General features: G+C 45.4%; 1 protein-coding gene across 1 annotated transcript in view; it reads right to left on the bottom strand.

The window, feature by feature from the left end:
- Positions 1 to 26,949, bottom strand: part of LOC103778014 (ephrin type-A receptor 4-like) — a 94,166-nt gene that overhangs the window by 38,788 nt on the left and 28,429 nt on the right. Inside the window, 2 exon segments of the mRNA XM_008945586.1 lie at positions 2,297 to 2,635; positions 16,269 to 16,424. Of these exon segments, the coding sequence (XP_008943834.1) occupies positions 2,297 to 2,635; positions 16,269 to 16,424 (495 nt within the window).

Here is a 26,949-nt window from a genome sequence, read left to right as displayed (position 1 = left end):
AGTGAAAGAGGGTTATTAAAGGAGGAGCTTGGCTCTAATCTGAATTTTAAAATTGCAGCAAAGAAACCAAAGTAGCTTTACATTAGTGCAAGAAAGGTGTGAGATCAAAACCAAGCCTGTGGCAGTGCTCTATCGTGATGGGATTTCTTTATAATGAAATATAGTGAGAGAAATTGAGTGGCACAAGATTTTTAATGCACCCCAGACACGCATTTACACTGATTAAACAGATCAGTACTTGTAAAACCCAAGGGTCCAACTTTCCAAACCTTTACTCAAGCAAGCGGCTCAACTGAAATCAATGGGAGTATTTGCATCTCTAAGGACTATTTATCTCAGCTGAGATCTGTAGGTTTAGGCCACACAATTCTCTTTAGATCCCCTACCCAGCAGAACACACAAAGTCATATGAAGAACGGAGAACGCCGGCACCTTGGAGTCAATTTTCGTTTGTGCCAGAGCTGTTTTCTCCAGCCCTCTGAAGCATTTGATCGACTGGGCATGTTTCAAATTGGAAATGTTGGCAAAAACACAAATTTCCTGATGTGAAGAACTGCTACTCATGGATAATAAACAAAATCAATTCTTATTTGCATATTCAATCAGATTTCAGTTTGCATATTAAAGCGTAAGACGGGAGAATTTTCACACGGTAGATGGATCCCACTCACTTATTCATGCATATATGCATCCACTAATCCTTACACATGCCAAAATCAGTCAGAAATACTCTCTTTGCTAGGCATTCATAGCACAAAAACACTGTCCCTGCTGCTGTTCTCAACCTTCTCTCTTCATACAGCCTATGACAACGTTCTCCCACAGCTTTCTCCCAAGACTCTGTAATAGCCCCTGCTCTCTATTTAGTCTTCTTTTCACCAGGCAAAACGAGTTTGAATTTTTGAATCATAATTTAAAAGGGATGCTGTCAACTGTAGACTCAAGGAACAAAACACACCGGACCAGATTTTCAAAGGAGCTTCAGCGTGGACTTGACAATTTTGCTTGTAACTGTCACTGCAGAATCGAATTTCTCTCCCTCTGTTAACGCTGAAGCGTTTTGGATTACAGCTAAAATTTGTAGATTTAGACTATGCGGACCTATTTTTCAAAACACACAACATTAATATTGTCCCATGCTCCACAAGTCTAACGAGGAAGGATAAGCCTGTGAGCTACGCTCTAAGGTGCTGGATGCCAGCAGCATCTGGGGGCCTTGAAGGCAATCAGTGCTGTGAGCCATCAGGTAACAGGTCTGACGGTCTCATAGCCAGTCTGACAGTCTGAGTATCTAATTTGCATAGAGAAGAGTGTCATATTCAAATGTACTTCGGCAAATTAAATTTAAAATGCAACTGGAACCCTGTGCTTGAAACTCTTGCTAGCTGCAAAGGAGAAATGCTGTCAGGTAACTAAAGAAAATAATCATACACACGTTCATGAAAAGGGCCCCTCAGTCTGTTGCTGCTGCAGCCTTTGCTAGCTCAGGCACAGGGGACTGAGAAGAGCAGCGCTGTGCGAGGTATCTGAAATCATCAGGTATAAACAGCAATAGAACTGCACCCTCCCAGACGAGCTGGAATGCAGAGATCAGCCAGCGTGCAGATGAAAGCTCAGACGGGATTTCTAAAGCGATGCCAGCTCTGACCAACTGAAACCTGATTGTTTATCAGTGGGATGGAATCTGGATGTGATCCTGGGCACCCTGCTCTGGGTGACCCTGCTTCAGAAGGGGGTTAGACAAGGTGATCCCCAGAAGTCCCTTCCAACCCTTTACCATGCTGGGATTCTGTGACTTTGCAGGAGGGAGGGAGAGCAGGCAGGTAAAGAGCAGCAGCTCGTCTCTCTATTTGCATCTTACACAGCCCTTTTTGGATGGAAGCACAAGCCTGCTCTCCCTGACTGTACATTTTGCCCTCTGCACACACCACGGGCATTTTTGTGTCCATGTGGAGGGGCTAGCCTACAAAGGGCTGAGCCTGGTGGCCCTGGCTGGGTCCCCTCATGTGGTCTGGGGCTGCTGAGCTGTTCTGCTTCTGCAGAATGCCTCCCAGCATCCCTGAAGTGGCTGCAGCACGGCTCTGCCAGCCAAACCCTCAAACCCTCCTCTGCTTCCCTGGCTCCAAAGAATTCAAACTACCCGTTTAAAGCACCAGCCAATACGGGTTTGAGCCAGTTATGCCTCTCAGGGCTCCTCCTAGTCCTTGTGCTAACACTAAACACGACGGAAATCGCAGCTCTCCTAAAACACAGGCAGAAAAGAGAGGAGGAGAAGGACTTGTGTTTAGGTTCCTACCTGCTTGGTTGGTTGTCACAGTGACCGACACAGCCTGGTCCTGGCTGGGATTCTGCTTGGACACTCCGTTCACCGCCCAGACTTCAAAGGTGTAGTTCGTGTGTGCCAGGAGGTCGGTGATGGAGACCTTGGTGGTCTTCAGGGCGTTCTGCTGGGGGCTGAAGTGCACTCCGCTGCCGCAGGACCGGCAGCGCCCCGGCTCGCCCGCCCCGCACCTCTTGCACACCACGTTGTAGGAGATGTCCTCACGACCACCTTTGTTCTGGGGGGGGCTCCACTCCAGGTTCACCGAGGTCTCGTTGACGTTGGAGATCAGGTTCTGAGGAGCAGAGGGAGGGCCTAGAAGGAAGAAGTTAACATGGTTTTAGTAACTGGAAAAAATTTACATGGTATCTTCAGACTTGGGGTGGTACAGAGCTTGCGCAGCTCTCAGGTAAGCCCAGGAGAGCCAACACCACACAGAACTTTACTGCTCTCTGTTCTTAATGACAGAGAAAAACTAACTGGCGAGTCAAACTCTGATCTCTTCATTTGATGAATTAACAGTATTTCCCAGCTCTAAATGAGCCTAAATATCCATCATTGCAATTAAACAGGAGTGAGATGTTTCTCACTACTTATACTTGTTACAAAAAAAACACATTTATATATTTAAACATTCATACATTCATATATTTTAAAAAACTTATTTTATATATTTCACATTCATTTTCTCCCGAGCAAAGCATCAAATGCACAAACTCCTGCTTTGCTTGAGACTTTTAAGGTCCCTCATCACCTACAGGCAGCCTGTCCTTGAAATTGTTGATCTCCTGATATTTTTTTCCATAGGAACAGAAGCATAATATTTTCTGGACAGGCTGATGTCAGATCCCATTCAGTGAACACTGAAGTGCTTCAGGCAGGGAGCTGGACATGACACTTTGGGATGCAGGAGGGAGATTTGTGTAGAAAGCTGGACACAGAACTAAGGCTTTGAAGGAGGGAAGAATAAAGGATGGTCAGTTCTGCCTCCAGCAGTGCCCTGCCTTGCTCTGCAACCAGTACACAGGCAGAATTCTTATTTATATGCTTAAATCCCCACAGGCCCCAAACCAGTAAACAGACTAAAAACGCAGAAGAACCAAGCCTGCAACTCTCAATCTAATTTCAATGCAGTTGAGGTGAGACATGCTTTTTTATCCTTAAATTTAACAAGGATGATTCAGAGCAAGCCCATGGAACAGATGGGTACTTTATACATCACAAAAAGCTTTGCTGATCATCAAAAGGCAGCTTATCCTGGGGTAGAACATGAGGATGCTCCAACTATGCACCCAATACTTCGGGACAGGACACAAGGTAAACACTGTTTTGAGTAGACATGAAAAAGAGAGTGAAAACAAAGCTTGGAAAATGTAATGATCCAAACCAGAATATAGCAAAAACAGGAGCCCTCGGTAATTACTCATAGTTAGAGCTTTAAATACAAATATTACAACTAGAAAAATACTGGAAATCATTTTGTAGAAAGTCACTAATTCAATTTTTTTTCCAGATACAGGAGAGCTTGTGAAAGCTTCCGAAATTTTATCAGAACACTTTTGATGGTAGGAATTCCCAAAAAAGTTCAACCACATCTCCTGGTAGAAAAGGAAGTGAAAGAGAAACTTCTGGCAAGATTCATTCCAGGTTTTCCATTCCTGTTACTTGCCAAATGTTTTGAAACTGGAAAAAAATTCAGTCAGCACCCATAGTTTCATTAAATGTATAAATAAGTCAATTGTGATCTCTCATATGCCCAAGGTCCAAAACCAGCCACCAGTCTGAGATGTGAGCCAGACACATTATGGTGAAATTCTGCTAAAATTCCCAAGTGACTCAAGTGTAGCAGCGAAGAGGTTAAGCCCTGGAGAGGTGACTATGGTGAAGATTAATCCTGGCTGCCTCAGTTCATCAGGTGCATCTAAAAGGAAGCCCAAGACCTGAGCCCATGGTGGAGGACAGGGTTGTGTCATGTCCCTGGGTCCGTGCTTGAAGCAGCCAGGATGTGACACGTTCAACAGGTGACAGGACTTTCATTGTAAGAGAGGCAGGCAGGTTAAAAAAAGAGTCTTAAATTGCATGAGGGTCAAATATATCTACTTATCTCCAGCACCCAAATGAAAGGCCTCTGCTGCAAGAGTGGCTGAGTGAGGATGGCTCCTCTGTGCTCACTTCAGAAAAAAGCAATTAATAGAATCATTTTGAAAAGAGGGAAATCCTCCCTTCCTGCCAGAGCTTTGAAAGAGCCTCCGAGTTAATCGGGGCTGACAGGTAGAATTACTGTGAGGAGAAGAGAGCCCAGCCAGCCCCTGTGACAGGAGCCATTCCTGGCTCTTATTTATATGCTGGCAACAATTTGGACTCCTAAGGACAAAACCCTTTTACTCAAAGATCAGTTACCAAACACAGTAAGAGACGTTTCCTGCTCCAAAAATCCTTAGAAAATAGCAGAGAAAGAAAAGGGGAAGAAACTGGTTTTAATCTCTGTCCATCACATGGAAACTGATGTAGAGAGAGATGTGGTGAGACACCAAGGGCACACGAGATGTGTCTTGCACATCTGGGCATCAGTCAAAGCGCTTCCAAGCCTCAGCCCGGTGCCTCTGCCCCATAACCAGCTCTCCTTCCCCCAAAAGCTGGGTTTGCCAGCTGCCCTGGGCAGAAGAAAGGCAGGAGAAAGAGGGCTCTGCTTAGTTGCAGAGAAACTGCAAAAGAAAGAGCCGTGTGGCAGAGCTGCCCTCATTTTGGGGGGATATTCCTAAATAATCAAAGCACTCCATGCAAGGAAGGTTCAGAGCCCCTGTGCCAGGCTGAAAGAGGTGCCTTTTAGCTCAGACACAGCAGCCAGTTTGGGGTTAAACTCAGGCTCGCTCTGATGTCCATTAAGATATTTTCCAAGGCTCTAGGTCCAGTTTCACATGGGAAAATGTGCCAGAATGAATCAAGCTCCTCAGAAGCAAGAAGTCAGTAATTAGTATGTGGGACAGGGCACTGCAGTGTCTAAACAGAGACGCAACCAAGCGGAAAACCAGGGAAGCAGATGCTTGCAGGTCACAGGGATGAGTGCACCACCTCCAGCATGAAAAGGAAGATGTGGGGGAGTCTCCAAATACAGTGAGGGCAAAAGCAATTCCTTTTCTTCCTGGAGCAGAGTCCTCAATGGAGCTGTTGGCACTGGGAGCAGGGACTGGTTTCAGACTGATGGGCCTGGTTTCAGTGTTGAAACACAGGGTGTACCTGCTCCTTCAGTGCTGATCAGGATTCCCTTTGTCTGTGACAACAGAGCCACTGCTGACAGAGGAGAGAAAATCCTTCCAGGGCTGTGGTGGGCTGGAAACGTTGAACCCAGCCACACCCCCACCCAAACCCTCTGTCCTCCTGAAGAAAAGGCTACCTACGGGCCAGGACAAGGAGCTGCACCACCAAAACCAAAACTGGGGCAAACCAATGTGAATTTGTCCCACATTACATCATTCACAGCATTTTTTCTTAAAAATCCTGATGGTGGAAGCATGAGCTGCTCAGCACTCTGGAAGCATGGAGCTGATAGTGCCACGCAGCCCAGTAGGGTTTAAAAGTGTGACAGTCCCTAGAGCACAAAAAAAAACCACCTAGACATTTTTATTTTGAAAGCCAACTCATTTTAAAGTCCATTGTATGAGCTTAGGCAGCCAAGTGCTCTCGCTTCCCTTGCCCAAGACAAGAAGACCCTGAGAGATGGATCTGCAGAGTTGCTCACACGTCTCCCATCAGAGACTGCCAGGAGGGGACAGCTCGATCGTGGGGCCTGAAGGCTGGAACCCTCTCCCAGCCCACTTACCAGGACACGGGGCCTCCTCTGTGGGAACACAAGGAACGGAAGTTTTTAATTTTATTCCTTCCTGGGGCTCCATAAATCTTGCTTCACAATAAACCCATCAAAATCAACTGAGCCATGAAGCAAATGGGAAGGCCCTGGGTGGAGCAGCTCATTGTGTCTGTCAGGGCTGAGGGAAACACTGAAAAGTCTGTTTAGCAACAAATAATGTTTGTCAAGCTAATCTTGCTATCTTCCCCAACCCTCCTATTAGATTTACCTAAAGGTGTTGGGCAATGCAGATTGTTTGGCTTCCTCTTGATGCAACAAGCTATAGCCGTTGGATCTGTCTCCTTCACCCACAGACAGATTTGGCTGACTTAAGGACACTGTTGGATCCTATGTCAAATGACTATTTGGGGCAATAGAGCTTTTAAGGGGTTAATAGCACACGTGTTACTTCTGTGACAAGGACAGATGTGTTTTAGCACCTTACCACAACCGCAGGCTGCGTTTTAACTTTTCATCCATCAATATTTCTCTCCCTCCCATCCTACAAATTACTCAAGTCCCTCTCCAGTCAGAAGCCTCCTGCACACCACCACAAGTCTGGCTGATGGAAAGCAAGCTGATGACACTTGATGGCGAAGCAGGGTGCAGAGTAACACTGGGGACAACGATGTTTCATCAGCAAACAGTTCATTTGCAAGGAAAATAAAAGTTCTGCACTTAAACCAGCTGCCCTGCACACCGAGGGACCATCAAACATTGTTGGCTCAGAGTGTGCTCGTTGTCTGGGTGCCATCCTGGGGAAGAAGTGACCCCAAAGCCCCTACCTTCCTGCCACAAAGGATAACAGTACAACTGCAGAGGGGAGATTTAGACTAGATATAAGGAACAAATTTTTGACCGTAAGTGGTGAGACCCCGTCCCAGGTTGCCCAGAGAGGTGGTCAATGCTCCATCCCTGGAACCATTCCAGGTGAGGCTGGACAGGGCTCTGAGCAACCTGCTCTAGTTGCAGATGTCCCTGCTCCCTGCAGGGGGGTTTGGACTAGATGACCTTGAAAGGTCCTTTCCCACCCAAAACAGCCTGTGATTTTATAAACTGCAGGAGGTTCAACCTGGTGGAACTGGCAAAAGGATAAACAAAGTCTATCCTTAATGCAATAAACAAATTCAAAGGCAAATAGCACAAAGAGAACTAGCTGCAACAGCGTGCACACTCCTGCTGCCCCCAGGATCAGTGACACCCAGCCCTTCACGCAGAGACACCAGGACCCTGGATGTGCCCAAGGACAGGGTCTAACCGGGCTGCTCCAGGCCCACAAGTGCTGTGCCAAGCCACGAGCCCGCCCGGGGGAGAGCAGCTCTGCCTTGACAAACTCCACCGACCACAAACCCACGTCAAAGGGCGCGCTGGAGCTGGAGGAGCTCCGGCGAGACGGGCAGACAGGCAGGGTTTGCTGGGCATGCAGAGAGACGCCACCTGAGCCAACCCCTTCCCCCTGCAGCTCTAAACCCGACCCACCTACACAAAAACACCTCTGGAAACCAGCCCTGGGGTCCAAGAACTGCAAGCACGCGGGGCTGCAGAACTGTATTTAAACACTTATGAAAAAGGTTTTATACCCCTGGTTTTACATCTTCCTTTTTTATTACTGATCTGCCCAGCAAGGTGCTTCTCTAAAAGTCTCCGTGGGTGTATGCTGTGAATTCAATTACAGTTTTCTACAACTGGACCAGACAGACTTGTTTGACATCAAGAATACTGTCTTCACTAAACCAGTTAATTTAGTTCAGCAACAGCGTATGGTTAGGAGGCGTGGATTAAAGGACAGTGAAAGGAGGAGAGAAAGAAGCAATTCCCAGCAAAACAGCTCCCAAGGGACCTTGTTGTCCCATGAAAACTACAAGAAATAAGGAGGACCTTGTAGCTTGGTTCTCTGCTACCTCAGGTTGATAGAGAAGGCCAGAGTCCCACTTTGAAACCACTAGCAGCTCCAAATTTTGGGCAAACAGTTTTTGTTCAGCAAAGCTGTAGGCGAGTAAAAAAAATTGCTTTTTTCCTTTTCTCAGCAGTCCCGCAGACAAAGCACTGAAGGTAAAGTTCTGGGCTTTGGTTTGGCCAACTTTATCAGACCCGAGTAGCCACTAGGGATTATTTTCTTAGCTTGAAAAACAAGAACATCACAAACTAAACCAGAAAGCACCTCAGAACAGGGTTCTGACAACTAATGCCTTTAAAGTGAATTTAGCACTTTAGGAGAAACCCACTCTGATGGCACCCAAAATGAAGTCTTCTCCAGGCACAAGCAGCTGCCTGCCTGCACTCCTCTGTCACAGCCTGTTCCCTGGAAGAGGGGGAAGCATTTTTTTTGAGCTTTTTTTGGAACACCGTGAGCTCCTTTTTTTTTTTTTTTCTTGTACTGGCTTAATCCTCGGCCATTAAGAGTGGTAGTGGATTATTTTGGCAGCAACATTACCCATTAAGGACTAAACTGATACTATCAGTATGTGGACTGTAACCACATCTGTTTACTACTAACCTATGGTACGGTTAATATTTATTACCTTGAGAGGTCTCTCTGTGGGAGGAGATCTATTAAAAACACAGGCTGCAACCCACACTCTCCAGGGAAGTGCTAATGGAGATATTTCAAATGTATACCCTCAAGAAGGCAAGCCTTCCTTACGAGCATCCTGTCAGTCACCAGATCACTGCCTTTATAGCCTCCTTTAAAAGAAAGATGCTTTCAAAAGATATGTATGTGACTAAGTAAGAAGCAGGAGGAAGCTTTTGAGCCCTGGAAGGAAAAAATTATTTTAAAAAAATAATTTACTCCGTCTGTGTGTGCACGTGTGTAAAAAGCCCATTGATCAGGTGGCGGATGTCTCTGCAGCCAGGGCAATGGATAATTATTTTCAAGTGGGTTGTCACCCTGCATTCGGTCTGCGCCCGCCTGACAGGGTGAAATCGGAAGGAAGCTTCATTGGCAATTCCCACCAGACATCAGAAAACCTCAAGCATGTAGAAAAGACTTTAATCTTCTTTAACCACTCCCGTGCTCTCCTTGAGGAAAATATCACCTCTTTTTTCAGGCAGGAAAAGTCGACGTTAGCTCGATGAGGACTAGAAATTATTCTAACAAACAGAAAAAAGAATACGATGACCTGCTGCAGTTTGAAGCTTTCCAACTTCACCTTCCAACTGGGAAAACCCTATAAAGCTCCTGCTCGATGCCACAGAGTGCCAGCTACGGGTGTTTGCTACTCAAAGCCAATCAGGCAGACCAGCAGGCTTCAATGGGCTCAGGACCAGGGCAGACAAAAGGAACCTCTTTACGAGCCCGCTCCAGAGACGCTGACCCGCTTCATCGCCGGTGATTTCAAAGGGAATTCAGGGTATTCAGAAATCTTGAGCTAATTTGCTACATAATAAAGAAGATTCATGCAACAGGGAAGGCTGCTATGAGTCACCGTCATTTAAACGGAGCCTCGTATGAACTGGCCTGTTTTGAATCTGCAGCTTGGCCTTGGCCAAACTACAGAGGAGCAGTTACATCTTTGATAAGTTACAGGAGCAGCAGGCACCTGGGAGTAAGCATCCAGCCGCCTAATGGCAAGAAAATCTAACTAGAAATGCACTGTCAGAAGAGGTGGAAAGTTTAGCACGTCTGCTATAGAAGATCTGAAAGGCAGCTTTTGTGTACAACACAGCAAGAGATACAGAGAACAAACAAAGAGGCGTGAAAAAGAAAAGAGTCGTGCAATGAACAACTCCCAGAGATCTTTGGAGCGCCACTATGGAGAGCAATGAGGTGTCACTGGAGGTCCATCACGTACCTTTGGAGGGGCTAGCTCAGGAACTTGAGGCTGCACAGCTCTGCTCCAGCTTTCAGTCATGCTGCCAGCCTCACCAACGTGAGCAGGCTGCTGCTCTCTCAACAAGATGCCGTTATTGCAGCCTTTAACAATACTAATCAATACTCTTTAACTCAATCATGATCCTCAAACTCACCTCCCTGGAGGCAGGGCTGAGCGTGAAACAGAGAGTTTACTATTTTCATAGTGGATGCAAAGAAAGTAATTATTAAATAATCAATGTCTTTAAACTCTTTAAGATCCCTCACTAAAATGTCTGGCAAAGCGGTGCCAGGCACAGCTTTCAAGAAGCAGCACTTTGGCCTCCTCTTTCCATCTCATAAAGCTTCATTAAACCTGTACAACTGTGGAGCTGTCAATAATGTTTCAGCACGTGAGCTGTGAAGCCTTTCAGATAAGCCTTTGCTGTTGATCTTGACCCAGCTGAAAGACAAGTCATAATGCAGAGTAAACACCTGGGCTGTGTAAGTTTAGGCTTAGAAATCAAGCCCACGCTTCCCCGTGACAGTTGTACGTGGTGCTGCCACTAATTGCTTCTTCCAGCAGTTGTGGACAGGTCTGCTGTTGCTGGGGGTTAATGTACACAAGCACTGACAGCTTGGACAACCCTCCCTTCTTGCCCGCCTGGCTATTCCTGACCATTCATCATTATAGATTTTGTGTTTTTACAACTGGTGAGACCAAAAAGTCAACAGCCCGCAAGACGCGGCAGCCACTCGGAAGCTCAGTCATCTGCTCCACTGCTATCCCCCTCCCCTTTCTGGGCACCACAAGCATTGCAACTGGGTTTTAATAAGGCAACTGATTTGGTAAACAATTCTTAATTTATTTACTTGGGCAAGACTCCTTTGACTTCCGTGGGAGTTCTGCCAAGCTGGGGATCCTGGACCAGTGCCAAGGATAAAATGCCCGTTTCTCTGGCATGTAAGATTTCTTATTTACTTGCCAGAAGAACCCTGGTTACCAGCTTCACAACAGGCTTTGTCCCTTTCACCTGGAGAACAATCCAATCAATACTTCCTCTTCTCTCCAGGCTAAGGGAGATAAGTGATGAGGTCCAGTTATTACTGGCAGAGGTGTGGGAAAACTGGTGCTCGCAGGTGCCATCCCTGTGGGCTCTGGATTTCTCTTCCAAAACGCATCACATAAGAACATCTTGCATCTCCCCGTACACTAAGACACATTCTTTGTATCTATTCTAATATGCTACAGACAATAGCACCTCTGTTCGCTCACTCTTCTGAGATTAAAAGAATTCCACTGCGGATACCAGCAAGTTATCTGACAGTCTGACAGGAAAGAAATCCAACCAGAAAAATAAGTTCTTCTGTCACTGGCCCAACTGCTGAATTTCTTATTCTGTCAGCCCTCTAATTTACTTCAACGACTCTACAGAATCGGGTCCTGACTAACCAAATCAAAGCCCCCAGTTAATTGAGTAAATGTCTTTGTTAATTTAAGGCTCCGGCCAGAAAAATCAGAAGACAGCTAATAAACAGTCGCTGCATTTCAAGGAGTGATGATTTTAAGTCTACTGATTATAAACGCACAATGTCAAATTGCTCCCGTCTCGTCTCTTCGAGCCATAACCACTCCCCTTCTTATTCAACGTCTCCTGAATTCCTTCAGCCCGTCACCACAGACGAGGGGAGACAGCCTTCTCCTTTGAGATTCCCATCACTCTCAATCCCTTTCTCTCGCTCTGGCAGCAATGCAGTGAGGGATGGTCTATTTTCCCAGCCTACGCGGAGGAGAAAAATCATTCTCTTCACGCTGCCCTCCCTGCTGCTCCCTCTGCAGAGGTGAGACTGAAGCAATGCCAGGACAAGCATGCAAACCTTGGGAAGGAAGGATGGCCAAGCCAGAGCAAAGCTACCTACAACACACCAGCACGACCACGTGTTGCACCCTGTGTTCTTACTGTGCTGAAAGCTACAACGCTGCTGATCGGTGTCTGTCTGGAAATTTAGAAGAGGCACAAGTTAAGCTGAAGGAAAAAGAGCACATTTGTTTGTTTAGAAGTCTAAGCAATCATAAAAAACATACGCTCAAATAATCGGCTCCTGTGTAATTACTCGTTTTCAAGCACAGTTATTAGGTAGGTAAAGTCACTCTGGTTTTTTGAAAATGCAGGTCAAATATTTATCTCTGAGATACATTAAACACAACACAAGATTGCGCTAAGGGCGCGTATCAGACTGCAACATTTACTAAATTGAAGTGTGTAGACCTTTCAGACCTTTTTTAAAGCCCTGACCTTGGAAACAAGTAAGGACAGTGTTATTTTAATGTGCATTCAAATTTTAACAACACAGTCACACTGCTCTAGTGGAATCCACATTGAGTTTCCACTGTAGATTGCTCATCATTTCATTATGGTTCATTATGCTGATAACTGTCAGAAAGCATTAGAAGCAGGAGCCTTGAGTAATAGCACTGAAATGGTAATTTAAAAACAATATACTTTCTGGAGGAAACACAGCAGTGCACTAAATTCAATTAGAAGAGGCGAATGTAAAGACAAGTAAGTGATGTTTGCTGTTTGAAGTCAGGCTCTTCGATTTCTTGATAAGCTAAACTGGAGAAAGCCCTTTTAAAGCAGGCACTTTTCTCCTGCATCTCACTAAATTTGCCCTCATTATCTCTAAGTTTCTCTGCTATCAGCTGTCTTAAATGCAACCGTTTTAGAAATATTTCAGGCCACACCAAAATATCAATCAATCGGTCACTGTTTTAGTGGCACAACAGACTAAATTATTCAGGGTCATTTACTGAGAGAGGTTTCAGGCTGGACAGTCTATGCTGGTAATCTCTCTTTTGTAAAGGGCTCCCAATTAAAAATCATTAATAATCTGAAAGGAACAGACAATATAAACAATACAAAACCATCCTGCTCTCACTCATAATGTGAGCATTGTTTGTTAAGAAACAGTCAGAGAACCCAACTCATTAACAGTGGGGACCCAGGACCAACGCCCATTCACTTGGGTGGGAACGGCACCTGCCCACCCATGCCAGGCCACAATTCACAGAGGATCTCCTTAAGGAGAAGGAAATTCAGGAATGAGGACCATGATTGAGATTGATTGGTTTCCAGCCTCCTGGATTTGTGTGTTGGGAAGGGAATTTCTGCTCCATTAGACTGCTAACCTTATGGAAGACCCATCCTCACCCCACACACGGAAACAGACTGAAGTTCTGGAAAGCTGCCCACATGTTATTTTTGCAATGCTTCCAGAAGGGAAAACCATCCATGTTTCCCACAGTTTGTGCTCAAACGTATTACAGGTCAAGCACAACACCTCCACGTCCAAACACAAGGCTGATAAGCCCTCTGTGCTTCAGAGCTGAAAGTCTAAACTCCTGAGCGAGGTCAGCGCAGCAGAGCCAGGGTGGCTCCGCTCCTCAGTGGTGACAGACATGGTGATCATTATCCCCACGAGGCAAGTCTGAAGGAAAAGATGGAATTATAGAATCGCTTTGGTTGGAAGAGCCCTCTAATATCATCAAGCCCAACTGTTAACCAGTGAACATGTGTTTGCCAGGGTGTCTATGCCAGCCTCCCGTCACAGCCCACTCCACCATCTCCTATGTTCACATCCCACTATGTTCTGCTCTTTCCTGTACAAGCTTTAAGCCAGGCTCACTCTACTCACTACTCACTCTAGCAGAGCTAAAACAGAGCAGAACACTCAAAGCAGAGTTTGAGTTGTTTAGATGGGATGCCTGGCTTGCCTGAAGGTTAGGCACAGGTTTTACAACTCAACAGCAGACAGAGATGTCAGAGGGTGGTGTTTTGGAAAGAGAAAACTCTGGAGTACCTCTCCTGACAGTGCATCAGGAAGGAGGTGTTGCTTTTATTACTTACCACAGGAATTGTAAGAAAGGAAAAGGAAGGGGAATTCTCCAATTCCCTTTCATCCAGGAGCACAGCCAGGCTAATGCAAAGTCATAACGGTCTTCCTCCCCCAGCCTAAAGGGTGAGGCAAGGGCTGAGGCCAGACAGTTTATTATTAAAGGAAATCAATAGCCAAGGGTCAAAGCTTTCCAAAAACACATCCTAAGAAGGCTGAAGGTCTTCATCTTAAAAAGTGTTTAGAAATAATAAAGAAAGGATCAATCCACAGTCCATTCCAGGTGTTCTCTTCAAATTATCTGATGTTACTTTTATTCACCTGGTCTAATAGTTCTCCAAGTGAACAGAAACCCGATTTTACAAGCCAGTGGAGCAGAGTCTATCTTTCTGCTAGAAGAATGGATCTCAGATACTGTGTTTTATTTCTTCATTAGTGCGCCGTCACACTGAGCGATTACCAAATGCAGGGCTGAATGAGAATACCAGGGTTAAGGAGAGCATAATGAACAAAGAAGGTGCCTGATTATTATGGCTGTCAGCACAAGGGAATTGGGTTTGTCACCTGGTTTAACCAACTGGTAAGAACTGATTAGAGTCTGAATCTGTCTGAAAGAACCTTTGATGTTTACGCTCCCTTCTGTCTCCACATCTTGTCAGGAAAGGCAGAAAAACGAGGAGCTTCTTCCAGAGGGGCTTCCTTCAGCAGAGGCCCTCTAAAGACCTCCTGCACCTCGCCTCAAATCTGTGGTAGAAGGTTGCTCAGCGTGCAGAGCAGGGCAAACAAAGAGCCACCCCAAAAGCCCTCTGCACCCCAACACAGAGAAGCACCACACGCAGGGTGTCATTCTGTGCCTCTGCAGGTAGCACCACCATAGCAACATCCAAGCACTGCTAAGGCAGACCTCAAAGAGGTCTTGTATTCATGAAATGAAGACTGAGGCCAGCACCATGGTCCTTGCCTTCCCTTCTTCCCTCTTCATATCTTCAGGGCAAAGGACCATGATCAGGGACTTAACTTTGACCTCCAAAGACAGGACTGGGGAAGGCTGACAGAAGCAGGCCCAAGACTTGACAAAAAAGGTTCAGCAAGGTTTCACAACACAGTTAGACCTCCATCCCCAGTCAATGTTTGGCAAGGGATGTACAGACCTCTCTGTTCTCCTAAGCCAAATCAGCTGCTCTTGGTTTATGCCCAGACCTGCTTCACCACCACCACCCAGCAAAACTCAGAGCTGGAAAGAAGATCACTGATGAAGAGCTGGAATCAAGAGGGGGTGGGGAAGGGATAAGTGCTGGCTTAGTTACAGACATACTCTGTTTCTACCTTGTAAGGGAGAAATTAAGATTTAAGTAAATGTGAATCATCTCTCCAAAATGAGTTTGGAATATGTAAAAATGTTACAAAAGAAATATCTCAACCTCCCTTCACACAAACACACACCCCCTTCTACATAAATATACAGCTGAACTCCACCACTCTGGAAGCATTTCCAATAGCTTCCAGGGAAGGCCACACATGGACACCCCCTGGTACAACACAGCCCTCTTTCACTCACTGCTTTGAACTGCTCTGTTCCTGTAGAAGTGAACACCAAAGAACTAGATGATCACCATGGATCCCCAGATCTTTGGCTGCGTGGGCTGTTAACCAATACATAGGACATGGAGTTGTTCCAGCAACCCCCTGGGTGCCCTCAGTGTGCTGTGCCTCTTGCTCTCCCTGCTGAAAGCATTTTAGTGGAACTAAAGGAAATTCCATTTGCTGAGCATGATGTATTTTTCTAAAAAGGATAAAACAAACCATACTTTGGGTGCTTGTTTCATTGAGATTTAAGATTTATTATTACCACCCCTTTCATAGGAACACTTTTATGTTCCTAAGGGTCACCAGCTATACTTTGAGCAAGTTAGATAGGTAATATTTACAATCTCATTACCTATTTACCTTAGATCACACCATTATGAGAAAAGCTTTCACCATTTTTACAACTATCACTATTTCAAGAGATGAAAGGTTATGTGATCTGCTGGACGGGTCCTCAGACTGAACTTAGACCTGTACTTTATGTCCAGCTCTGTTACCGAGTTGTGTGAGCCATTCCTCTTTTCTGGCTTTGCCTGTTTCCAATCTCCTGATTTATTTAGACTCTAAGCTCTCAATGGCCAGCACAACCATGTCACTCTGAGGAATTCAGGGCCTAGAATTAAAGTTTTCTCCCCCAGAGGTGTGAGCCAAAACGCAAATGGCTTCTGCAAAGTGCTGTAGGAGCTGCTGAGCGCCGCTCTCAGCGGCAGGACACTTTGCAGAGACACAAATCTCGGGGCAGGATTTCCTACAGACACCCTGAAAGAAAGCCAGAGGAGGAGAAAGGGCTGCTGGAGGAGGAAGAGACTGTGCAAAGACCAACTTACGAGTGCAGGGCATGGAGGCCGCGTCGTTCTCAGCTCGGAAAAAGCCCCGGTCGCAGGTGCAGGAGGTAGAGCCTTCCCAGATGGAGTAGCTGTGAGGCGGGCACTTGGCACAAGCGGCATCTGTCGAGAGAGCCTTGTAGTATCCGATTTTGCAAGCTGGATGGAGGAACAGGAAGGGAGAGTGTTACTTGCCCAGGCTGTGATCATAAATTTCTAGTTCACTTATTCCAAACCAAGGCAGGAGACATTTCAAAGAGATCTAATGATGTCCCCTTAGCCCCAGGTGAAGAATTAATAATCACCACACTCTTAGTGAGTAATCCTATGTCAGGGGATACCGATTTCTAATTCCAACAAGAGTCATTCTAAAAGCTAGCTTTAAAAAAAAAAATAATAAAAAATTATACTCTTCTGTTGACAGTGCCAGAAAATCAGCTGCCTCTTTGTGCTCACTGTGGAGTTGCATGTTGCTTAACCCATGTCCACCTGCATTCACACACACACAGAGAGCATGACAAAAGGGCTGCAATTGGTTCATTCTATGACCACTTAAGGAATGGCAGCTGACAGTCAGACACTGCCAATTTCTAAGAGGGAGTGGGATGGGAACGCAGTGGGATTGGCAGCCAGGCCCTCAGCCTAGCATGCCCGGAAATGGCACGTCTGCCTCCTGGCAAGGCAGGACTCATTTGGCTCCTTCTCCTTGAGGGAGGAAATCGACAACGTTCTCCCCTCCTCAAAGCCAGCAGTGACTGTGCCATGGCCACCAGGCCCCACGTGCAGCTGGCAAGCTGTGGGTGACATCACCTTCATCACTGCAATGCTTACACCGATGGCTGCTTTTACATCACCTGGAAAAAACTCATTAGCATCATTAATGATACTTTTTAATAGCGGCTAACAGGTATGTCATCCTGGGTTTTTCTCCCTTGGCTGGAGATAAAAGCCCACCAGCTTTCAGCACTAGAGAAGAGAGAAAACACCCAGGCTGCAAATGTGTGAAAAAGAAAAGGCTGTTCCCAGTACTCAAGAGTGTCTCACATCTCCTCATTTCTCACCTACACCACCTGCAGGGTTCCCCCACTCTGCACAGCCTCTATGTGGGGTGCAGGCCCCACACAGCCAGGGCTCACCCATTTTGTTTTAGCATCACAGACTGGTTTGAGTGGGAAGGGACCTTTCAAGATCATCTAGTGCCACCCCCTGCAGACAGTAGTTCTTTTATTCCCAGTTTTCTCTGTCAGAGCTCAGCTCAGCAATACACCCAAGCCTGTAAATGACCAGGGCAGAGCCCGATGGGCAGAATCTTGCTGCCATATATAAGAACAATAAAAAACAAATGCAAGAGGAGACCAGCTGCCTGCTCTTATCCACAAAATACTTTCTATCATTCAAGGGTTTTAAAATAAAACATGTAAACTCTAACAATTGCCATTAATATGAACATCATAGTTCACAGAATACTTTTTTAAAAAGAGGCATCTTGAGCATCTTCCTAGTATTAAAACACTCAGATGATAAACGACTTGCTACAAGGCTGAAGAATTTGGTCAGGCTATAGCATGCTGTTGAAAGGCAGGAAAATGTCACAGGTAAAGATTTTTGTGACTATTGCTCCTCATTGCTCTCTTCAGATCGAGTGGTTTAAGGGAATAGATGGGTTCAGTGGGTGCTGCAAGTTCAAGAGCCTGCAGTTCAAGGATTCTTTTTTCTTCCCCTTGTTTCATACACTGTATTTTGTTTTCTACTATATTAAGCCAAGATCATTAATATTTCAAGCCCTGAAGAAAGCTCTCCAAAGGCAGTGCCTGCTCCTAAAGCACACACAGCTATTTTGCTTCCAAAATCACCCACTCCTGAACACCTCGCTTGCCTCATTTCAGACTGCTCAGAGCTTCACCACATTTCAGCACGTGGCATAAGAGGACATTAGAGAATGTGTTGCACTAAACCAGTAGTTCCTTGCCCCTAAGAGCTCCAGGTTTCTTTTTGCTTAAAAAGTCCCATCTAATCCCGCACAAGCCGTTCTTAGCATGAAGTTCTGCTGACACACCTACTGCAGCCAGCGCCTGTTCCCGCTACGCAGGGGCTTTTTGGAAGGTTAATGATTTATCAGGCAAACAAGAGACCTGCACAGAACCTGCTCCCTTACAGTCTTTATTGCTTGCTCAGGACAAATCTTGATGCGGCTGCTTTTCCAGGAAGGATTTGCTGGGTGAGACCTGGCAAGAATGGGGTTCTTACACAGCTTTCGAAAGATCCCATTGTAAAAAGATTAGTTCACATGTGCAATGCAAACTTTGGATTCAGTTCCTTAGCTTTGCCTTAATTAGTTCTTTCTGTCAGCTTTTCTCTTTTTTTTTTAAAAAAAAAGGGGGGAAAAAAGAGAGAAAAATCTTTTCTCACATTCAGCTGACCCACAAGCATAGCAAGGTTACAATCAGCTGCACTAGAGCCAAGGAAAACTCTCAAACAAAAATATTTCCAGCATGAAGGAGCTCACAGTTTTCCCTCAGAACAAACCACATGGGTTTTAAATGGCCATCATCTTGAAATAATTATGCTGATATCTTTCAGTTCTAATGTTAACAGCTATTTGATTTCTGTTTCTCGCAAAGCGAGACAGGATTTGTCAAACACTGCTGGACGTGATTGTATGTCTTATTGTTTTCCTTTTAAATTCACCAGAGCAATGCAAGTTAAAACTGCAACAACTGCTCTGGAGAATTAGGAAACTTCAGTTAAATCTGAACGCAAATTTTCCCCAACTGTTTTTCAAACTTCGTTTTCTCATTAAAACCTGATTTTCAGACTCGTGGCTTTCTCCAAACAGAAAAAAGAATGCATGTGTGGGCTGGAAAGTCTGCTTGCTTGGTCTCTCCAAACACAGATTTTTCTTCAGCCAGCAATTTCAGAATTTAAAACCTCATCTCATGGCAGATTGGGTTCTAGTCACATTCCTTTTAGCTACAATAAAATGTGTATTAAATTGTTTTTTTCTTTATTTTTAAATAATTTGGGTTTGTTAGTTTTTTTTTTCCTCTTGAGGTATCTTTTTAAAAAAAGATTCTTGCAGATTTAAAGTTGTTTTAAAAAATTCCCCCGTTGCTTGCTCTTACACTGCTCCTTTGGCCTTGTGGAAATGGCAATGAATCTTTCCATCATAGTTTGGAAAAGGTTTCACATGCTTAAGTGTTTTTTTTTTTTTAAAAAAAAAAAGGGCATAATGTCTTTGCAAAGGCTTTGATAAAGAAACTACCCCAGTGTCTTTGTTGACAAGTTCCTAAATCATTAAAAATGCAGAACATATCTTAAAAAAAAAAAGGCCTTCAGCAAGCTCCAAGCAGGGGCTTTGGCACTGCCCTGGGGGCATCTCTCTGCTCTTCACCCATGAGAAGACCAAGTGGGACTCTAACCTGGGGAAAGAGACCCTAGAGCCAGGCAGAGCTGCCTGAACCATGAACAGAAGACGACAGGATGAGGAAGGTCACAGGATCACCAAATGGTGGGGGCTGGAAGGGACCTTGGGATTACCTCATCCAACCTCTCTGCTCCAGCAGGTCACCCACATCAGGATGCCCAGGATCACATCCAGATGGGTCTGGAATCTCTCCAGAGAAGGAGATTCCACAACCTCTCTGGGTTGCCTGCTCCAGGCTCTGGAACCTTCACAGAAAAGAAAGTTTCCCTCCTGTCCAGGTGGAACCTCCTGGGTTCCAGTTTGTGCCTGTTGCCCTTTGCCTGCTGCTGGGCACACTGACCAGAGTCTGGCCCTGCCCTCTTGCCCCCCGGGGGCCCTTTAGATATCGATGAGCATTGATCAGATTCCCACTGAATCTTCCCTTCTCCAGGCTCAACAGCCCAGGGCTCTCAGCCTTTCCCTGTACCAGAGATGCTCCAGAAGGTACAAGAGCTGAGAGCTGCTGGGCAATTGTGGCAACCAGGGACTGCGGCCAGAAGAAACTGTTCCTACCTGCTGCCTCAGCTTCTGCTGAACAGGACAACTGACAACTGGGAAAAATACTGATTTCCAGATTAGGAGTTAATAAAGAGAATGGAGTGAATAAGCAAGCACAGGAACATGGCTTTGCTCAAGCAAATCTAGTTAAGTCAATGAACTTAGAAGGAAATTTGACATAGATGTTCTAAAGTGTTTATTTGCAGCAGCAAAATTTGTATATAAAAAAATAACTGTAGCCAGCTTGAAATGAAAAACCCTAAAATAGTATCGCCAGTGAAACCAAGGACAAAGCAAATAATGTAAGAAAAGATATTTCAGTGTCAGGCTCATAAATTTCAGTGAGAAAAGAGATGTGTGTTTAAAGACTTAGAAAAAAAGTCCTTTGATAGCATATTTCACATCTTTCATCACTGGTTACTTTTTCTAAAGCTCTTCCCTGTCTGGAAATATTTTAAGCTGGTGTTTTAACTGCACCCTTAGGAACAAAAAGTTACTTTTATTTTTTTCCCCCTCTAATGTTGCTCTTATTCTTTAAGAGGATGAATTTTGTCTCTCGGCTTGTAACAAAACCACATCTGCCACATAAGTAGGCAGCATCTCCTCAGCTCCTTTTTACTGTTATTACCATTTCTGAACAGATTTTTGTGTGTTAATTATAGAACTCAATTGTTTGGATAGTCTCTTTTGATGAGCTTTCTGCCCCGCACCATGAACCCCTCTGTTATTGTACAGCTGGTTTACTCCCAAATGCTCATCAGGGCTTTCTAATTGTCAAGCTGGCCCAGGGACTAGTTCTTTTGACCTAAAAGTCAAAGAAAGGGAGTCACCCTTGTCTCCCCGACACGAATACGGCGGGAGTCCCAGTGGCCCCCTAATACCGACGAGACAATGCCCTTCCAGATCATTGCTGCCACTAGCATAATTGGGTTTGGGGTGAAATGAGAAGATTTTAAATAGGATGAATTAATGAGTTTCTTGTAAAATTAAGTCGTTCTCCTGGTCCAATCTAATTACTCACTGTAATGCCCCTGAGGGTGATAAATAAAGATCCTTAGAAGCCAGGGGAGAAGGGGGAAAAAAAAAAAAAAAGCTTACTTTTGAGTCTTAAAAGTCAAGTTGTAGAATTTGATGTGATGGACCAAATGCTGCCCCCAAATAAGGCCAGATCCCTCTGATGTCCATGTTGTAAGATCTTTACCTCCTGCTCATAATGACTGTATGACTGCTACAAATTAAAAGGAGTTCCCCTATCTTTGACTTGTATCTCTAATGAGAAAACCAGTATTTGTATTCACTAAGCTTGCATTTCTTATGTGACTGACAGGAGGAAACACAAACACAGTCCCACCAGGGACAGAGCCCAGACCGTTTGACTTCAGAGCACTTTTGCTCCATCACTGGGTACAAACCTGGGAGGTTCAACACAGAAATAAAAGGACCTTGGAGCACAAATGCACTACAAAGTGAAATCCAGACAGTGAACAACCTTAAAAAAACCACCAGCTTTGATTATTTTTGCCCCAGTGTGGCAACCTTGGCTACTAGTCTGCAGCTTATACCGTGGTTTGTTGTTTGTTTGAAGGCCAGGAGCTAACCTGGTGATGAGAGGAGAGCTGCAGCCCTGGCCAGCGTGGAGGAGAGCACCATGCAGCCCACGAGCAGGCTCCTCTTGCTGGGCTGTACCACCTGTACCGGCTGTCCTCCAACAGTTCCTACAGTGGGACCAGAGATCTGGTGGCCAGTCATAGAATCATGGAATCATTTTGGTTGGACAAGACCTGCAAGATCATTGAGTCCAACTGTTCCCCCAGCACTGCCAAGGCACCACTAAACCCTGTTGCTCAGCACCACATCTTCACAGCCTGGAAACCCCTCCAGGGATGGGGACTCCACCACTGCCCTGGGCCAGGCCTGGACAGTTTGAATCCTCAGCGAGGAAGGGGATGAGGTACTCACTGCTAACTGCAAGGCCCGTCAGAGATGGCCAGGAGCAGCCAAATCTCTCTGCATCCTCAGACACATCCCATCAGGTCCCAGACTCGTGTGTGTCCACTTCACTGAAGTGTCTCTCAGCTCAGTCCTCTCCTGTAACGCTTCAATTCCACACACCCCGAAGGACAGGTGACCAACCTTACCAGTGAAACCCAAGCCAAACAGCATTCAGTATCTCAGCCTTTCCCACATCCATGGACACCAGGTCTCCTCCCCACTGAGCAGTGGGACCACATTTTCCTCAGCCTTCCTGCAGATGCAGGTGTCCTTGGTGCCCTTCCTATCCCTCCCCAGGTCCAACTGCAGCCAAGCTTTGGCGTTCGTACCTCCTCCCCTGCATCCTCAGGCAATGACTAGATTAGACCATCCTCCTGGGCACTTCTCCTGTGCTTCTGAGCCGTGCCAGGGCTCCCTGCCCATCCACCTGGCCTTCTGCTCCACCTGCTCTGCCTGCTGCAGCTGCAACGGGCTGTTTGTGTGCTTCCAGCTGCTTGTCCTTTGCAACCCACCAGCTCACGTGGGCTTCTCCTCCACCCTCCTGACAAACAAATCCCTCAACAAGCCCACATCTGCTCTCCTCAAGTCCAGGGCTTCATTCTGAATATATTTTGAATTTCTGGAGTGTCATTCCCAGTGTTACCAGGTCTCCAGGATTTCACAGAGAGATGTTACACTTGTCTTCTACAGTAACTTTTCAAACCAACCTGTATCTCATACAAAAGAAATATAATTAAACTGACAACCCAATCGTTTTAAAAGCTGAAACCTGCTTTATCAGTCATCCTTTTCCAAGGAAATCAGACAGGCAAAAGCATAAAATAAAAAGTTTATACATAAGCAATTGATATGTTAACTAAGTAGGCACATACATGGAAAAGCCCAGAAATTAAGAATTAGCTTTAGTCTTAATTTTTATTAAGAATTATTCTGAACTTTGCTACGCAGCTGATAAATCATAACTGCTAAAAATACCCTCTCAAAAAATACACAAACTTGAAAATCTCATATTTCTATGATTTAATAATAGTATTTTAGATATTCAATACCCATCTTTGCTATTGCTGTGATATGGGGGGCAGAGGGAATATTTGGGGTAAGTTTGATATTTTCCATATCCTCATATCTACTGATCTTTGACAGTGCCTGGACCTTGCACTGTCCATCACCTGCAAACGTTGCTTCCAGCCCCCTTTGAAAAATCTCAGCAAGATATCATAAAACTTAGACCAGCCCCCAGACAGAAAATTTGCTGATTTTTTTTTTTTTTTTTGTCTGAAATTCAAACAAAAATTTAGAAAGCTAAAAATTCAGGGACTGGGTGAAACAATTCCTGACTGAATAAAAATAAAAAAAAAAACAAGCACTAAGCTGCCTTTCTCTGTGAGAAGTCAGCACTTTCCACAAGGAATGAAAATCCCAACCTGCTCTGCTCTCTACAGGAAGATCTCTGCTAGGACTGGCAGTCGCCAGGGCAGCAGCCAGCGCTCCACAGGCAGGACCCTCCATCCTCAGGATGTCTCCAGGAGATGTCCCCTCCCTGCCAGGCAGCTGCAGGATCCAGTTCAGCAATTAAAAGCACACATAAGTTCACCTTGAAGTGGGTATAAGCGCAGGGACTCAGCACCTCAGTGGTTTGCATTTTCCTTGTTTGAACTGTTTAAGCAGTAAGCAGATGCCCTGGTAGGAGGAAGGCCCCTCTGCTCAGAGGCAGAGTCTGAGTGGCCACATCCTTTCGTGGTGCTGCACACTTGGGCAAGTGCTGAGAGGACTTGGAAGTCTCCCTGCCCAAGCCCAGGGCTCGAGTTCTCCACTCCAGAGCACTCAGGCTCTCAGCGTGCTCTGCCACAGGCTGCAGCTGACTTGGGAAGTTTAATCACCTTTATACAAGCTGTGAGATTTAAGAGATGAATCAACTAATCAGTTGCAAATAATTACTCAATTAGAAAAAAACAAGTTGATGGTTTCCCTTGAACAGAAGCAGCATGAGGAGACTCACAAAACAGATTTTTAAGCAAACCTAAGTTAAGGGGGGCTCTAATTTAAAAACAAAACAAATCGTGGGTTTTCTTCTTTAAGAAACTGAATTCTTACAGAAAGAAAATCACTACTAAACTTTTACAATATACTCCAGTGAAAGCTGATTAATTGGCCTCAATCTCCTCATTAACAAGCCCTAATCCTTTTGTCAGGAGACTTGCTCCCCGGCTGCTCTCCTCAGTCCTGTAAAAGCACTGATGGGAGCAGATCTGTATCTCCAGCACTGCCCAGCCAGCCCGGGATTATCTCTCATCTCCTAAATCCTAACAGCTCTGTAGAAAGGCAATTAAACTTCTAAAGTCAGATAAAGTCAGTGATAGAGAGCAGGGGCAGCCTGAGCTCAAGGTTTGATGTGGACAGGTCTAACGTGTAGCTCCAACATTATTAAAATGTCTGTTTGCTCCCTGCAAAAGCATCAGCTGAGGATCTTGGACTTGGAGTGGACTTGTCAGGTACCAGAGAGCATCTACCACGTGGGTTTAAGTTATTTTAAAAATGTTCATAATTTAGGCAAACTAATGAGATGTTGCAAGTTGGCTGGAATAATTATTACATTAATTCCCTTGAACGAATTGTCTGTTGTCAAGAATTTGGGGATTGATCCTGCGCACAAAGCCTTTAATGCCACCTCCTTTGTGGAAGTGGAATTTCACTCTGCAGCAGAATTTGGCATAGCTGTAATATTTGCTGCTACTGTTTGAACTTGTATCATAGCTGTGATGGAGCCACGTCATGCCAGCAACCTAGAAACGATGTTTTCCTGGGTGGTTTTTCTTAGTCTTGGGTTAACTGTGAACAGCCCGGAACAGAGTTCAAGCTCCTATCTCCAAAGCTACAGCAAGATGCCTTAATATGGTTTAATCATCACATTCTCGCTGAATGGCTCTATGACACTATTTAAAAAAAAAAAAAAAAGCAAAGCTATTTTGGTCTCCCCAGAGAATTGCCTGACACAAAGGTTTTGGAAGATGCCCAAATATAGACAGTTCTGGTGAGATCTGGTTCTACCCAAGATAACAACTCTGCACTATTTTTATTTTTGACCGTTTCACAAAGATGCTGGGAGCACAATAGCTTCAAACAAAGGCTGCCTTGGCTCTCCCCAGCCTCCAGAAAATAGATGGAGGTGCTTCCAAGAGACTCCCATCAAGATCACTGTAAAAAACCATCAATCCTCTACCAAGTACTACATCAATCAAAACAGTGGCATGCAAATCATGATCCATTAAGTACTTCACACTTGATTACCCATGACATTTTAGAGAGGGTCATACATTGATGAGTTGCTTCTCCCTTCTTTGCCCTTTGCTATTTGGAGTGCATGAGACCACTTTGAGTTCATTACCAATGCAACGTTTAGCATGAAGCTTAATTTCAACCAGAGGGAAACAGCAGCTCAATTGTTAGTTCTTTCCTCCTTACATTTGCTCAAGCTGTGGGTTTCTTTATTCTGCATGGATGACACCTTTACCAAAGAATCTCAGAATGGTGGGGTTGGAAGGGACCTCTGGAGATCACCACGTCCAACCCCCCAGCTCCAGCAGGGTCACCCACAGCAGGGTGCCCAGGATCACATCCAGAGAAGGAGACTCCACAACCTCTCTGGGCAGCATGCTCCAGGAAGAAGATTCAAACCACCTAAGATTTCTCTAGATATCTTTTTTTTTTTTTCCCCCCCGATTCTATTCTAGAAGTGAACATCAGGCTGAAGATCTGCTTCTCACTGGGCTCACTTACCAAACCCCAAGCACGCAGGGAGGCATCTGGAAGCCATCCTTTTACACTAGTTCTCACTTATGGCCTGATGCCTCACAACAAGGTGTGATCTCATGGCTACAGGGGAGACAGAGACAGTCACCCAGGTCCAACTCCTGGCTCTGAGGACAGCTTGCCTGACCTCCTCTGGCATTCATGGACCCAGCGCGCATCACAGTACTAAGAGGAAAAATCATTCATTGCCTTCCCAGCTGATCTGGCCTCACCTTCTGCTCAGTATCTTCCAGCTCATCTCTGTGTGGGTCACGGGAGGTTCCAGGGCGTGGAGAACCCTTTCTCACAGGAGTTAATGGCAAGGAAGAGGCAGGGATCAGTGGGAGAGAAAGCAGGGCTGTTCCTGCAGGCCCCTTAATTTGAAGGGTGCAACTATAGACACCCAGAGCGTAAGCTTCAATATCCCTGACTCAGTTCAGCCACTTACAAAAGTGGCAATAAAATTCACAATAGATTCATCTAAAAGCTGTTGTGAGGTTTAATTAAGCAATAAGTGTGTATAGAGCACTCGCAGATCTCCAGATAACAAGGTGCTGGTACAAGAGAGGAGGTGATTACTTCTGATGAAACAAAATCTCATGGCAACAACCTGGCAGGCTCAGCAGGGAACATCCAGGGCTCTCTCAACTCTCCCTTGGCAGCCCGGGCAGAGGAAGCTCACGGAGATTTTTACCTGCTCTTTTGCATCACAGGCTCTGGCAGGATGTTTGGGGGGATGCAGGGAAACACCAGCACGGGCTGAGCGCTCAGAGCTGCGAAACACGGTCCCCAAGGAAAATTCAGAGGGCTGGGACTCTGCTCCTGTCATCAGCCTTTTCAATGGAGAAGAATAACTCAGCAAGAACAGAGGAAATCTCCCACCTTAGGGTGGCTGCGAGGAGAAAACGCGTTTTGGCAGTTCCCACATTCTTTTGTCAAACT

This window comes from Merops nubicus, unplaced genomic scaffold, assembly GCF_000691845.1.
Source record: "Merops nubicus isolate BGI_N331 unplaced genomic scaffold, ASM69184v1 scaffold9200, whole genome shotgun sequence".
Classification (NCBI taxonomy): domain Eukaryota; kingdom Metazoa; phylum Chordata; class Aves; order Coraciiformes; family Meropidae; genus Merops; species Merops nubicus.
Note: the sequence above shows the minus strand (reverse complement) of the source record. Positions and strands in the feature narration are given on the sequence as shown.